This window comes from Lolium perenne, chromosome 3 (assembly GCF_019359855.2).
Source record: "Lolium perenne isolate Kyuss_39 chromosome 3, Kyuss_2.0, whole genome shotgun sequence".
NCBI lineage: Eukaryota > Viridiplantae > Streptophyta > Magnoliopsida > Poales > Poaceae > Lolium > Lolium perenne.
Window position 1 is genome coordinate 273,474,805 of NC_067246.2, and position 16,146 is coordinate 273,490,950.

General features: G+C 47.1%; 1 protein-coding gene across 1 annotated transcript; it reads right to left on the reverse strand.

Moving 5' to 3' along the window:
* Positions 1-11,966: 11,966 nt before the first annotated feature.
* Positions 11,967-14,503, reverse strand: LOC127344514 (large ribosomal subunit protein eL36y). The gene is made up of 4 exons (XM_051370814.2): positions 14,358-14,503; positions 14,156-14,284; positions 12,889-13,088; positions 11,967-12,194 (listed from the first exon to the last, which is right to left on the reverse strand). Exons 2-4 carry the CDS (start codon positions 14,255-14,257, stop codon positions 12,158-12,160), a joined length of 339 nt encoding a protein of 112 aa, XP_051226774.1. The 5' UTR covers positions 14,258-14,284; positions 14,358-14,503; the 3' UTR covers positions 11,967-12,157.
* Between the last annotated feature and the right edge of the window lie 1,643 nt (positions 14,504-16,146).

The following is a 16,146-nucleotide window of genomic DNA, read 5'->3' on the forward strand; positions in this document are numbered from 1 at the left end:
TCACTTGTGTTTCCTAATTAACTTAGGACCCGAGTTCCTGTTATCTGTTCCGAGACTGAGCGCTCTAACCACACGTGGGTATGCTTACCGGGTCTCCCCTCGACCACTGCCGGAATCTACAGTTTTGTCCAGTGGCCACAACTAGTTTGGATGTTTGTTTTGTTTCTCCCGGGCGTGCAAGCATGTTTCTTTGTGGTCAGATGATATGATGTTACTTTTGGGGAAGCCGTGAGTGCCTTGTAACCCCGTTGTCTCTTGCACGCTCGTAGGTGCGGTCCGCATTGTTAAGAGGTCATCCTCTAGTGGGCTCTGATCCTCTTAGCCGTTCTCGCAACAGCTAGGTCCGTCTCGGAGAGTCGGCCGGACTCTGATTCGGGTTTAACTTAGTTAGGTGGCTTACTGGACATTGTTGTAGTGAAGGAGAGTACGTGTCGTGATATCCACCTGTCGTAAGTGGGTTGAGCGTGCGTGTGGGCACATTTGGGCACCCCTGCAGGGTTACAATCTTATCGATAAGCCGTGTCCGCGGTTATGGACGACTTGGAGCTGTATGACTCGATCATAGACAACTTACACCTGTTGTTCATTGATAATAACTTGCATAGTAAGTTAGCACAACTTCAATAATAAATGGTTAAAACTTGTCAACCGTGTGAGTGCCTTTGCTAGTACTTCTTTGCGAAGGGAGAACACATCGGCTGTGTTATATCTGCAGAGTATAGAACTGTTAGTTACGCTCTCTCACCTTCTCTGTTTAGACGAATGTTGTAGAGTGTCTCTATAGGTTTTTAGTGCTTGCGCGCTGCCGCTTAACCCCACCATATTGCCTATGATGTTCCTCTTGCGTCCTCTAAGTCCCCTGCGTGCCTCAAGTACAAAGGACGACTGGTTGACGAATGCTTATACGTCTTGAAGTCTTGTTAAGTACGAACCCGTACTTATTGCTGCTTCTACGGGATATAACCGGGCAGGTATGAAGATGTGTTCGATGAAGACGACGTTAGCAAGGTTACCCTTCCGGCTTGGCCTGGGCAGGGTTATGGACGCCACTGGTTATCTTCAGGACTCTTAGTCCAATTTGTATCTCGTCCGTACTCGGACGCATTCGATCTTCTGTATGATTTGGATTTTTGTATGTATCTATTTGTATCTTGACTCGTCGGAGTCGTTGTTGTAATATATGTATCTTGTGGGCTCTATTGTAATCCTGTTGTAATGTTTCCGCTCGTGTTAATTCCTCTGGCATCACGTGTGTGATTTGTCGCGCACGTCGTGTCGGAGGGCGTCTCTGAATCGATATCGTGCGGATTCCGGCGGGATCGCTGGAATCCTCAGGATACCGGTTCCGGGGCGTCACAAGTTGGTATCAGAGCATCAGGTTGATGGTACCCCACTAGTCCAGCCTTTAGGATAACCTTGCCAATGGTCGTTGAGTTTAGAGTGTCAAAACTATTTTTCTAAAATTCGTTGGATAGTTCTGATTAGCTCTGAATTTTCTCCTTACCTATATTCTTTCTCCTCTTACCTATGCGAGTTTTGAGTCTTCTCTCTTATCTAAGTTTTTCCGAGTCTTAGGTTCCGACGTGGGTTGGACGATCTTTGCCCCTCACCTAATAGGTTCGTTCTTTGGAGGATCCCGACGGAAGTTCATCATCAACAGCGGAACAACGACTTCTTGTTAGTGGTGTTGACCGTTCTACATGGAGCAACAATTCTTGTTAGTGGTGTCGAGGAGATCGACACGTCACCTGAAGATCCGATAGTTCACCTCTCTTCCCCCCGTACCTTGAGGTGGGATCTCGGGGCGCGATCCCTTGTTAGTGGTGTCGATTGTAACGGCCCGGGATAGTACCCCTAATAGATTTTTGTTTGTTCTTTTTCTTTTATGCATCATCATGGCATATGCATCACATCATCCATGTTTTCAACAAATCAAATTTATTTTATAAACCCTAAGTATTTTATTTTCCCTCTCATATGGTTTATATAATAACCTCCTCTTCTCTTCTTTTAACAAAACCTAACCAATAAACCTATTTTATTTTTGGGTATAAAATATTTTGACAATGCCTATAAAGTTGTTCTCTCTCTCACTCTATCCATCTTGTATTCAAATTCAATTTTATTTGAGCAAGATCAAATCAAATGGCCAAAACAGTTTTGAGAAAGAAAAGAGAAAAGATTTTCGAAATAAAACTCTAACCTCCCTGGGCCCCTTGCTTCTTCTCTGGCCCAACCCCTCTCTCCCTTTTCCTCTCTCTTCTCCAGCCCGAGGCGGCCCAGCTCCACTTCGCGGCCTGGCCCAGCCCAGGACGAAGCGGTACGCCACGCTCCTCTTCTCGTCGTCTCCCCCTTCACGCCTGGAGCGTGACCTCCCTAGACAACGACAGCAGCCGTGGCCACCTCCTCCTCACGCGCTCCCTCCCTCGCTTTTCCTTCTGGACCACAGCATCCACCTGCTCCTCCTTATCTTCCCAACCACCCTCCTCTCTTTTCTTCTTCCTCCCCAAGGCAGAAACGGTAGAGGATTTTCACCACAGTACCGCCGCTACTCCACGGCGCCCCATCGATTCAGGTCTCCCCTAGCCATGCCGTGAGCACCAGGAGCTCCGCCTCGTCGCCACGATCATTCTCGTACAAGGAATCGCCCCGGGACTCCTCAAATCGCCGCCGTTTTCGCCAATCCCTTCTCCGACCCCGGCGCGCTCCGGCGAGAAATCTGTCGCCGTCCGACCTCCTCCGCTCTATCTGAGCACACCTCCACCTTCCTGGTAATCTCCTCGACCTCCTGGACACTTTCTCTTCTTCCCTTGTTTCCTGGTTCTTTTTCTCACGGGTTGCCGACCTCCGTCCGCCGCAGATGTCCATCGCCGGCGACGTCTGGTGCCCCCTCCTCTCGGCGCCGCCTCCACACGTTCCGCACCGACGAGGCGCACCCGGCGCACACCCGCAAGCATCCGGGGACGCCCCGCATCGGCCGCCCGTGCAACGTCCGACCGTGGTCACCGCGTCTCCTGGAACGCGAGCGGCATCCCCGCGTCATGCAAGCTTCGCCAGCCTGGCATGCCACGTCGTCGCCTGGGCCCCGTTCGTCAGCGACTGCAGCTGCCCCGGCCCTGGGTAAGAAAACTTCCCAGATCCAGATCTGGATGCTTTTGCATCAAGGCCCCTGCATCTTTTGGTTCATCAACCCGCAGCCCCCAGCGCTGTTGCTTTTCGGCTTAACCCCCTGCACGTTTTACAAACTAACCCGGGGTCCTTCCCCTGATCTGCTTTTATTTTCGGGTCCTTCCCCAATTAAAAATAAACCTTTTTATCTATTTTAAATAACTAAACACCAATCTGTTAATAACTTTTAATTGGTAATTCGAAATGAAATATTTTATATATGAAAATTGATCAGAAAAATGTGAAGAACATGAATATGCCATCCATATACCTGTTTGCATCTTGCATCATGTCATGTCGTGATAGTTATGCATGACCACCTTACATATATGCGGAGTATTTCGGATACCGACTAAGGTTTCCCCGCTCCGTTTAACTTTGAAGTAGCGCACCCGTGCCATGTTATGCCATGTTAAGCAACATTTAATTTTGGCGGTAGCAAATGCAACTCCAACTCTAAATTGTTTGTCCGGGGTTCCGACTCCAATTAATATGGATAAGTGCATCGCATCATCCTTGCCATGTCATGCATGCATATCATCTTGAGCATGCCGATTCTTCTTCGTAGTAGTAAGACTTGCATACGTTGTGTGTTCCAGCATTTGCTTCTTCCCGGATAGGATCGCGAAGTGGTGTGGTGAGATACGACAAGTTCTCCGGATGTTCCTCGACGAGCTTTAACAGGCAAGCATTTCCCCTATACTCCTGTCCCTGCAGGAGTCGCTTACCTATTTTATTTTGCCTTCTCCCTCATGCTATCCTTAAGTTGCGTTCTTGTCACATGTCCTTTCCACTGTTACCTCAAGCAGCCCATATTGCCACCACCACCTCCTACGGCTATTGTTTGGTTATCGGGTCTGCCTTGCGAGTCGTAGTGCATGCTAGTGCTGTCTTATCTTGTTACCTTGTTGTTACCTTATTGGGTTATATGTTGGGAAGAATCATGACTACTTTAGTTGTTGATATTGTTTAGCGGAGGCATCGGTGGGTCAGCTGCTCGTTTTGTGACGGCTCACTTGTGTTTCCTAATTAACTTAGGACCCGAGTTCCTGTTATCTGTTCCGAGACTGAGCGCTCTAACCACACGTGGGTATGCTTACCGGGTCTCCCCTCGACCACTGCCGGAATCTACAGTTTTGTCCAGTGGCCACAACTAGTTTGGATGTTTGTTTTGTTTCTCCCGGGCGTGCAAGCATGTTTCTTTGTGGTCGGATGATATGATGTTACTTTTGGGGAAGCCGTGAGTGCCTTGTAACCCCGTTGTCTCTTGCACGCTCGTAGGTGCGGTCCGCATTGTTAAGAGGTCATCCTCTAGTGGGCTCTGATCCTCTTAGCCGTTCTCGCAACAGCTAGGTCCGTCTCGGAGAGTCGGCCGGACTCTGATTCGGGTTTAACTTAGTTAGGTGGCTTTCTGGATATTGTTGTAGTGAAGGAGAGTTCGTGTCGTGATATCCACCTGTCGTAAGTGGGTTGAGCGTGCGTGTGGGCATATTTGGGCACCCCTGCAGGGTTACAATCTTATCGATAAGCCGTGTCCGCGGTTATGGACGACTTGGAGCTGTATGACTCGATCATAGACAACTTACACCTGTTGTTCATTGATAATAACTTGCATAGTAAGTTAGCACAACTTCAATAATAAATGGTTAAAACTTGTCAACCGTGTGAGTGCCTTTGCTAGTACTTCTTTGCGAAGGGAGAACACATCGGCTGTGTTATATCTGCAGAGTATAGAACTGTTAGTTACGCTCTCTCACCTTCTCTGTTTAGACGAATGTTGTAGAGTGTCTCTATAGGTTTTTAGTGCTTGCGCGCTGCCGCTTAACCCCACCATATTGCCTATGACGTTCCTCTTGCGTCCTCTAAGTCCCCTGCGTGCCTCAAGTACAAAGGACGACTCGTTGACGAATGCTTATACGTCTTGAAGTCTTGTTAAGTACGAACCCGTACTTATTGCTGCTTCTACGGGATATAACCGGGCAGGTATGAAGATGTGTTCGATGAAGACGACGTTAGCAAGGTTACCCTTCCGGCTTGGCCTGGGCAGGGTTATGGACGCCACTGGTTATCTTCAGGACTCTTAGTCCAATTTGTATCTTGTCCGTACTCGGACGCATTCGATCTTCTGTATGATTTGGATTTTTGTATGTATCTATTTGTATCTTGACTCGTCGGAGTCGTTGTTGTAATATATGTATCTTGTGGGCTCTATTGTAATCCTGTTGTAATGTTACCGCTCGTGTTAATTCCTCTGGCATCACGTGTGTGATTTGTCGCGCACGTCGTGTCGGAGGGCGTCTCAGAATCGATATCTTGCGGATTTCGGCAGGATCACTGGAATCCTCATGGTACCGGTTTGGGGGCGTCAGACATCATCTCCCGGGGGGAGACTAGGAAGCAAGATTTCAATTGGGATGAGCTCCATTTTGATGATCCGGTTTTGGAAGATCTTGGGAACCCCATTACCGAGGATGAGGTCAAAGAGGCAATAAATCAAATGCCCGGTGACAAGGCTCCCGGGCCGGATGGGTTCACCGGGCTCTTCTTCAAGAAGTGTTGGGACATCATTAAGAACGATTTGATGAAGGTGGTAAATGACTTTGGGAACCTTCATGTGGCAAATTTTCATTGGCTTAACTCCGCCAACATCGCCCTTTTGCCAAAGAAGGAGGGGGCGGAGGATATCTCGGATTACCACCCTATTAGCCTCATACATGCTATCGCCAAGATCATTGCTAAAGTGCTTGCTCTCCGTTTAAGCCCTTTGATGAACGACCTCGTCTCCAATGCCCAAAGTGCTTTCATCAAGAAGAGGAGCATTCACGACAACTTCCTCTATGTGCGAAACCTCGCCAAATGCTTCCACAAGAACAAAACACCGGCGCTCCTCTTCAAGCTCGATATTCGCAAGGCCTTCGACTCCGTCCGTTGGGAATTCATTGTTGACCTTCTCCAAAGACGGGGCTTTCCGAGCAGATTTCGCAATTGGATCACCGCGTTGCTCACCACGTCTTTCTCCCGGTGCTACTCAATGGCATCGCCGGATACCCCATTGTGCATGGGCGTGGGCTTCGGCAAGGAGATCCGCTCTCTCCGCTTCTCTTCGTGCTTGCCATTGACCCTTTGGCCAAGATCCTTGAAGGTGCTACCCGTCATGGCCTTCTTCACAAACTTCGTGGGCGAGGAAACATTTTGCGCACATCCCTTTACGCGGATGATGCGGCGGTCTTTGTTGCTCCCTTCCGTGAGGACATCATCAACCTAGCTAAAATTCTTGAGAGCTTTGGAGAGGTCACCGGTCTTTGCACTAATTTCCAAAAGAGCTCCGTCGTGCCTATCTGGTGTGATGGGTTTAACCTTGACGACATCCTTGAGGGCATCCCGGCTACTAAAACATCCTTCCCCTTGAAATACCTCGGCCTTCCGCTGTCGGTTTGGCAACTTAAGAGGGTGGATTTCCAACATCTTGAAGACAAATGCTCCGGGAAACTACCAACATGGGGAGGCAAGTATATCACCATGGCCGGCCGCACGGAGCTCGTTAGATCTATCATCACTTCGCAAGCCACCTGCTACCTCACACCTCTTGTCCTACCGCTGGGCACTATAAGTTTCATCAACAAAATCGAGAGGGCCTTCCTTTGGTCGGCTAAGGATACAACGACCGGAGCCAAATGCAAAGTAAATTGGGAAACGGTGTGCCGCCCCAAGAAGCTTGGAGGGCTTGGTGTCATGAACTTGGACAAATTTGCCACGGCCCTTCGTCTTCGTTGGCCTTGGCTCGAGTGGAAAGATAGTTCTAAAATTTGGGCGGGCTCTAAAAACCCATGCTCCAAAGATGACATGGAAATTTTCTACGCCGCAACCACCATTACCATTGGTGGAGAGTGGATTTGGTGTTCAGGGGGGTACGTGCGCACCCTCTCGTTACTGTTGGATTTGCTTTTAGATTCGTACTGCCCCGCAGAGACGTTAACAGCGAACTCACGGCGTGGAATATCTTTTCAAGCTGGCCGAGCGGTGACAGCCGAATCAGGTAAAAAATAGGCTCGGTCCTGTCCACTCCGCCGAGGCGCTCCGCCGTGATGCAATGTCTCACGCGCAGAGACGATGGGAAACGGGAAGGGCGACGACGGAAATCAGAATCTAAATTGCTTCATCTGCCGGTCCTTATCTCTTCACACTTTGTTTCAGCCACGCAATTCTCTCTCTCAGACCAAAGTTCATGGAGGAGCACCGCATCCGTAGAGCAAGAGCGCCCCATCGGAGAGTCGCTGGAGCGCCCCGTCACCGATGAGCTTGAGGACGAGGCGCGTCACGGTGAGGGCTCCGTCAGGCCGCCACCACCGGCGAGCGCGAGAAGGTGGCACGGCGCTCCGTGGCCGCCGATGAGCACGAGGAGAAGCCGCGAGCACGGCGCGGGGATGGCTCAGCCAGGCCACCGTCGACGGGTGTGAGCCAGGGCACTACTGACGAGCCTAGGGAGGAGGTGGACGAGCACGCCGGCGCGCGAGGCCGCCGCAGAGCGCGCGTCAAGCGAGGTCGCTGCATGAAGCCGAGTATGCAGCAGGTAGGCTGCCGCCGCCAAAGGCTCCGAGAGCTTCACACGCACGCGCTCATGGCGGCATGGTGAACAGCACGTCGCTGTTCGGCCTCATCCACATCAGCGAGGCCGAGGCACGTCGCAGAGGCACGAGGCCGTCGCCGCGGAACTCCGCTCGACCCTCGAACAGCTCCTTCAATCCCCTTGCGCCTTGCGACACCGAGGACGCGTAGTCATGCTGCTTCCAGACCCCCACATGTGAGAACGCCGGCGGCAGCGCTGACGACGCGGCGTCCAATGCATCGGCGGCGTGCAGAAATCCCCTTGAATCACTCCCGTAGCTTCTTCCTGAAGCTCCCAAAATCCCCTTGAATTTTGTCCCCGGCAGAAATTAAGATGGAATTTGTGGTGTGGCTGTTTCTTCACCCGTGTGGCCGTCGCTGGAAGCCCATCACCACGCGCGCGCTTCGCGGTTGGTTCGGTGCGTCGGCCAGAGGAGCTTCCCATCGTGGCCTACGTCGCCGCCGTCCCCCAGGCCAGCACCGGCGGCGCCGCTCCCAGGCCTCATCTCGCCCATCAGCCCCGCCGCGCCCCTGCCATGGCCGCTCCATGGGTCTCCCGTTGACCCGGCCGACGCGCCCCTGCCTCTCTCCCGGACCTCCACGGGACGCAACGGCGAGGAGCGGTCGCGCTGGCCCGGCGGCTGCCTTCCCAACCTCGACACGGCGGTCGCATGGAACACAGTCAAAGGGCGGCACGGCGGCGGCTCGCAGCTTCGATTTTGGGCGGCGCCGGTCCCCTGCGCGCTCCAATTTTGGGCAGCGGGCGGCGGCGAGATTGGGCAGAATCGGAGACGTTTTTGTTTCTAGCGATTAGGAGAGACAGGGTTAGCTGTACCTTTTCCTGTACCCGGCGTGGGACACTTCACGGACGAGTAACGCTGTTAGACATGTGTCGATCATTGGATGCGTGCTCACGTACCCATGTGATCACCGAGCTTCATCCGACCATTGGTGATGGTCGCAAGACCCCTTTTTGGGAGGCCCCTTGGCTTGATGGGAGCAAGCCCATCGACTTGGCTCCGCTCATCTTTGCTTCTTCGAAAAGGAAAGCTTGGAATGTCAAAAAAGCATTAGAAGATAATGCTTGGGTGCGCAGGATCAACCTTGATGAAAGCTTCACCATGGACCATCTTACACAATTTGTGGCTTTATGGATAAAACTACAAGACGTGCATCTTCATGATGAGGCCCCCAATGATATTTCTTGGAAGCTTACGGCCAATGGCCAATACTCGGCCAAGTCGGCCTATCATTTGCAATTCTTGGGCTCCACTTTCTCCTCCCTTCACAAGTCGGTGTGGAAGGTTTGGGCACCTCCTAAGGTCAAGTTCTTCGCATGGCTTCTCACTCAAAATAGGATTTGGACCGCCGACCGGCTTCAAAAGAGGGGGTGGCCAAATTGCGGGTTGTGTCCCCTATGCAAGCAAGTGACGGAGTCGGTCAATCATCTTTTCATCCATTGCCGGTTCGCCGTGCGACTTTGGTGCTCCGTGCGGGATTGGCTTGGCCTTCCCAACTTGCAACCAAGCCAATGGGCGGGTCTCTCTATCAAGTCTTGGTGGGATTTTTTGACCACCAATGTCGGTCCTAGTCGCAAAGCCGTGGCCTCCATCTCCTTGCTTGTCCTTTGGGAAATTTGGAACGAGAGGAATGCGAGGGTCTTTCGCAACAAGCATGCCCCACATGTGGTTATTCTTCAAAATGTTAAAAGTGAAGCCCGTTTGTGGGCTTCCGTGGGAGGAAAACATCTTAGGAATATTTTGCCGGGAGAGTAATCCCGTTGTACCGCGGTTTAATACCGCTTTGTAAGGACTATCTTGTCCAAAAACTTCTTCTTAATTAATAGATTGAGGCAAAGCTTTTGCCTCCGTTTCACAAAAAAAAAAAAGAACACCATGTAATTCGGAACGGACCGATAATATTTTTACGCGGTGGCAGACCTAGAAATTTCTAGAAGCCTAGGCAAACTTGGTTAAGCTACCAAATTCTAGATGAAATTGCTATAGGAAACCATAACCCGTAAGCTTTGTGCCGTTTGGCAAGCCTGGGCGGCTGCCCGGCTTAAGGATGGCTAGGTCCATCAAATACTTTTCAGCAAATACTTTCTACTCATCGCCTCCACCTTCACACTTGCAGTCAATTCACTCAAGATACCCTGACACCTTACGTGCGATCGAAACGCCGACAATAATACTTGTCTTCTTACTTCTTCTCATTAGGTTTGATATAAAAACTGGAAGAATGCTTCACGAATTTATGCTCTAGCGATAGTGCGTTGTTGCAGGCCATCAAGGTTTGGCGCTGGCACAACCAAACACACCCATAGTTTTGTTTTTACGATCTCTCTAGCATTTATTTAGTATTTACGTGACGAACAGAGAAATGGGAAGTACCGCTCTCAAAGCATCTAGTTAAGGGCTCCTGTTGCTCGCCCAATGTGAGACTGATTACATCACACCTGCAACCTTTCTTCCATGGGCCTCTCCTAATGCGGGCCAGCGAAAAGTAAGTTTTTTAAATTTCTTTTTATCTTATTTTTTTAGAGAAGAATAAATCTGAATATTTTCAAATTTTGAATATTTAAAAAATCAAAATATCTTCCTAAAGTTGGAACAACTTTTTATTTCGTTTTTTTAATCTGAGCAGTTTTTGAATCTAGACATTTTCACAATCTAAACATTTTTACAAACTAGACATTTTCAAAAACTGCACATTTTTCAAAAACTAAACCTTTTTGAAATCATAACATTTTTAAAATCTGGAAAAAATAGAATCAAATGAAACTGAAGAAACCGTAGAAACCAGTGAACCCCAAGAACCAAAAGAAACCCACCTAACACAAGAAAAAAAAAAAACTGGGCACGCTAAGGCCTTGTTTGTTACTAGAGGTTGTGGTTAGTGGAAATAATCCTCTGGAGGATTGGATGAAACCCAACCTTCATCTAATCTCACAAAAATCCCACCCTCATTCCACTAGGTACGGATAATTATTGGGATTAAAAAAATACAGTAGAATTTAGGGAAACGGGGGATAAAAACTAGTCTAATAATCTAGTAGCAAACATGCTTTTAGTAATAACTTAGGATTTAGGGGTGGTCTGGCCGTCGGTGGATGCAGGGGCGGAAGGGATATGGAGTCCGGTGGCAGCGGCGGTGCTCTTTTCCCCTCCACACTGAGTGGCTTTGGCATTCTTCTTTCTTTCATCTCCGTTCCAACAAGAAAAGGGCACTGTGGGCTGTTGGAATTTCAACCGTTCCGACAGGTGACCATAAGTCCAGACTACAGCTTTTCGTTCGGATGAGGAGCTAGAGGTTTTGATACTACATCTTTCCGTTCAGATGATGGTTTATGTGACATTCTGGAAAAGGCTTAATAGGATTGATAGGATACTTATACCAATAAGTTGTAACTTTTTTTCCGGAAGCTCGTCAGCAAAAAACTCCGAGGTTAAGCGTGCTTGGTCTAGAGTAATTTGAGGATGGATGATAGACCGGGAAGTAGTTCTCAGGTGCGCACGAGTGAGGACAAAGTGTGCAGAAAAGACATATGTTGATCTGTGAAACTAGTCTAAATATCCTAGAGAGCTGCCAGGGATAAGAGGCCCGGCCGGGGGTGGTCTGGGTGTTACAGTTTAGCTGCTCCAAAGTTTGGAATTTGTACCGACAAACACAGCATTGTGGACTTGTGGTGGCACCATAATGTCTAGAAATCGCCATCCCAAGAATTGCTGTACGTAAAGACCTTCCATAGAAAGATTTGTAATTTCTACATCATATCACAACGTTTCGTTCTAAATAAAAGTTGACAAAGAGCCAACAAACTAATTGCCATAAAACTATTTTGAGAAGGGTTGACTTTAAAACTGCCTCAGCCAGTCTTCAGTTTCCACTTATGTTTGTAAGGAGGTCAAATTAGAGGCCGCACAAAGAACAGTATGTCCTACCTCGGATACGATTTAATCAGGACCCTACTACGTACACATCACACTAAACATCAATCTAATCATAAAGGAGGGAGTACATATGAAGATGGTGCAGCACATCACACTATTAGGAACATATTGCAATTTCAAAATGCTCATCAATAATAAAACAATGCCAGAAATGGGTGCTGTATAATGGGGAGTAGGATCCAAGCTCACACCCGGGGAGAAGTTTCTATGGATATACCACTTGTGAGAACATTAACAAGCTTGTAACAAAATAAGGCTTTGCATTCTGTAAAACATTTAAGAAGTTCCATCTTCTCAAAACTGAGAACACATGCTGAAGATAGTGCCAAAAATTCATAGTTCCACAATCTAACAAAATTGCCATCACTCTATAGGCGAGGACTGGAAATACAAGACAAGGTTGGGATGGATGTTCACCAACTAGCAAAGTTCTATTTCTTCTTGTCAGCAGCACCACCAGCAGCAGACCTGCAAGCCATAAGAGAACAATGAGCAAAAATGAACTACAGTACAAGAATTATATATTTTTCCGGAATGTAAAAGAAATGAACTTTGTCAGGCAAAATAAACAACTAAAGAACCAGGCAAAATAAACAACTAAAGAACCACAGGCAATAAAAACAACAATGATTGTGGTGAAGATTGCTTTGTAATCTGCAACACAAAAAACACCGTCATATTCAAAGTGTAGACTGTTGTCTACACTGCTTGCCATGGAAAAAAGTCAGTGGCTTGAAAACAGAAATCTAACAAACATTGCTGGAGCCTGTAACCATAGTTAAAAAACAGTGCATCTAGGCATGCAGTTAAGCCCTAGGCACTAGGCAACAACAGAACACCTGGCGCAAAATCATGCTAAGCATGCGCTCAGGCGAGATAGGCGCTAGGCAAAGGTAAAATTAGGAAGTTACACCTAGCATTTTTTCTGAACCGTGGCGGAAAGCCAGCACTGGTCCTCTTCTACAAGGAATTTATTGTCTTCAACTCACATGTAAACCAACAATTTCAATACTCATTTAATCTACGATGTGAAGTGCTACACTATGCACTGATGCTCTCGGTAACTATGTAGTGCAGAACAAAAGGAAAACTGAAATATAGGATAGCAGAGTAAAATAATGTTTATAATATGATCTGCTACAGAAAGGCTACTGGTACACACCTCATTTTCCTAAGGACACCTGACATCTCCTCTCTCTTCTTCTTTGCTCTCTTGTGAGTACCAAGCTTCCTCTTGGCCACCTTGAGTGCACGCTTGTCCTTTCCAACCTTAAGAAGCTCAGTGATACGTTTCTCATAGGGAGCAAATCCAGCAACCTCCCTAATCAAGTTCCTGACAAAATGCACCCTCTTTGTACCTTTCTGCAAAAAAATGCCAAGATACCAATGTAAAGATAAATGCGAACTGAATAGACATGAAATAATTTCTCAACTGAGCATATAGGAGCAAACAACTGCAGAATTAACTTTGTTTCAGTTTCGCACAAGTTACAATTCGTTATAAAGGCCAACTAGAATAGCAGGATAACAATTTGGTCCAAATACAGCAAGGTTATATTTTCCATTTAACATGATTAGACAGTGGTAGTAAATAGTAGTATGCTAGGAAGATAATCTGCTTCTGCATTTGCTGTTACTTCATAACAGATATACAACAGGCTTGGGTGATCAAATCCAACACAGAATCCAGATTTACATGTGAGAAAAAGAGACAGCCAACGGTGCAAAGTTACAAGGCAATATTTATGCATTGAACAATACGAGAATAAGAATACAAACACATGATGTTCAGAACTGCATTTACTAACTATGAAAGGTGTGTAGTACAGTCTTCCGTATACTTAAGAAAAGAAAGTATAAGGTAACTCGATTAAGCTTGTCAGGTTTCAGCAAAAAACATATACCACCAGAAGTAGCAGCTTGGGACTTCTGAAAACCCCAAATTCCCAGAGGTGGGTTGAGGTCAACACATAATTACAGACAGCAAGCTGCTTTTAAATTGTAGATTTTTTTAACTTGTTCTCTCTTTGATGGGCTTCCATATAACTAAAGTACACCTCACACATATTTAACACGAATTTATGGGTCCTTCAGTAATATCTTGCATATTATGCTACAATGTTTTAAACATTTGGCTGATTGGCTCACTACCTTTTTGGATCATAGCTACAGACCAAAGTAGTATTCAAACTAGTAGAAACAGCTACAATTGAGCCAATATCTCACCAGATCAAACAGAAATAATTATTTAATGGGAAACAGAGAAGCACCAGACATAACGAGTACCGAACAAACACAGATCTAAACAACAGTAAGAGGCCAGCACAGTCTACACAGGCAGATCAACTGCACAGTGAGATCACATAGCAGGGAACGCATACGGCGGAATACCAGTCGAAGGGGAACATCGGAGGTCAGAGATAGCTTACCCCCTTGCGGTCGGACGGGCGTGGCGCCAGCTCGCGCTTGGTGACGACATGGCCCTTGTTGATGCCCACGAAGAGCCCTGACTTGGGCTGCGACGGCGCCATGGCCGAACTCCACTCGCTCCTACTAGCCTGCAACGCAAGCAATGTTACGAGCGATCTGAAACAAGATTCTTGGAGTAGGCGGCGCTGCTTGCGGCCTTACCCTGAGAATGGATGCAAAACCCTAACCTGCCGCCAGCTCCCGAGAAGAAACCCTAAGCTGCGAGAGGATCTTATATGTGGCCACTGGCCAGCGCGGTGAGATTCCTTCCTGCTAAACACATGGGCCTGTCTTCGTGGGCTTACTGGGCTTATTTTGCTGACGGGCGTGGATCATGCTGCGACCAAATAAACTAGATAATTTGGCCCATTGTTGTGCCTGTTTATATGCAGTGTTTGATGGGCTAGGAACCTAGGATTTTTGTAATGGACTCTTTCAGAGATAAAATATTCTACAGTCGGTAAAATTCTAGCAGTGTGCGCCTGAAAATCCAGCATTCTGGAGCTTCTAAGTGATGGTAAATAACCACTACAAATAATAGTCTTCAGATCCTCGACTTACTCATATGAGTGGACGACCCCCTCGGCACCAAGCTCAGGCAAGAAGCAGGATTTGTGCTTAAGGTGCCGGCCATAATCTCTGAAGTTGCTCTTGTCTCTCAGTGAGTGCCCAAAGTATATCATCTCATAGAAACAACTAGGATTAGTTCCAATAACAACATTCATGATCCTGTAGTAGTATATCATCTCACCGAAACAACTAGGTTTAGTTTCAATAACAAGATTCATGATCCTGCCATTGGAAAAACAAATTCATGATCCTGTATTAAACAATAACAAGATGCATGATGCATAGAGGAAGCTGCATATTATTCTTCAAACTATACTTAAAATGATGCAGTAGAGAAATGCTAATGCTACCTTGGTTCCGATTTTTAGCACTGCTTCCACAGATCACACCACATTCTCACTGAGAGGACTACTCCAAACCAAATTTCCAAACCAAATTGGCCAGTTGCAACTCGATCAATTGAAATAAGCCAAATCGGCTGTCACATAAAGGTCAATTACGAAAACAAGGTACCTGATACTATAAGATGGACATGTACAAACGTGAGATGTCCTCTTACAGACCTACATTAACATATCTGAACACAAACCCAAACTTCTCCTGGTAGCTGTGCGTTCCATTTCTAGAAGTTCATGACAGTTCGATCCCGAAACAAACAGTTTAGGCTGGGACAGGCTCTTGGGGTCTAGTGCTCAGAGATAACGGTGTGCCTAGGTAATCCACTCGGCATGGGGTAATATTGAAGCCCTTCGAGTATGGAAGCATTAAATTTTGTTGTGATGCACTCTGACAAACCTGTAATTTGGAACCTGAATGTTTAGCTCACTTGACAGGATTGCAGGCACCGCTTTAATCTAGGTCGATGATCAGAGACATTGTGTCCATCCTTAAGATGACAAATTTTTCTCTGCTGAAGGTGGAGTTCCAGAAGGTCAACAGAGTGGGCGTTGGGGTTTCAGGTGTTTTATTTGATCAAGATGCAGATTGTGTGTTGGTTCTGACTTCTGACCATTCACGGTTTCAACAAACTCCCTATTTCCTAATTAATGCAACCACCATTATAAAAAAACGGATGCTCACAATATAAACCTTGCTATTCTAAACTAATGTACTTAGAGAAAATTGCACTAGATAGTAAAGCTAACTTTGGGTCCTGCTTTTGGTTCAAATGCACAAAACAATCCTATTCTTCAAGCAGATGAGCTTGTGCAAGCCAAATTTGCAAAAACCTGTAGATACCAACATGGCAACATTAAGTAAAAAAAAAATGAAACCGGAGCAAGTGGAATTGCCCACAAATTCGCTCCCTCCAAGGGTTTTAAACCAGGCTGCATGGATCAGAAGACAGTGATTGTTGTACCACTCAGTTCTTTCATATACA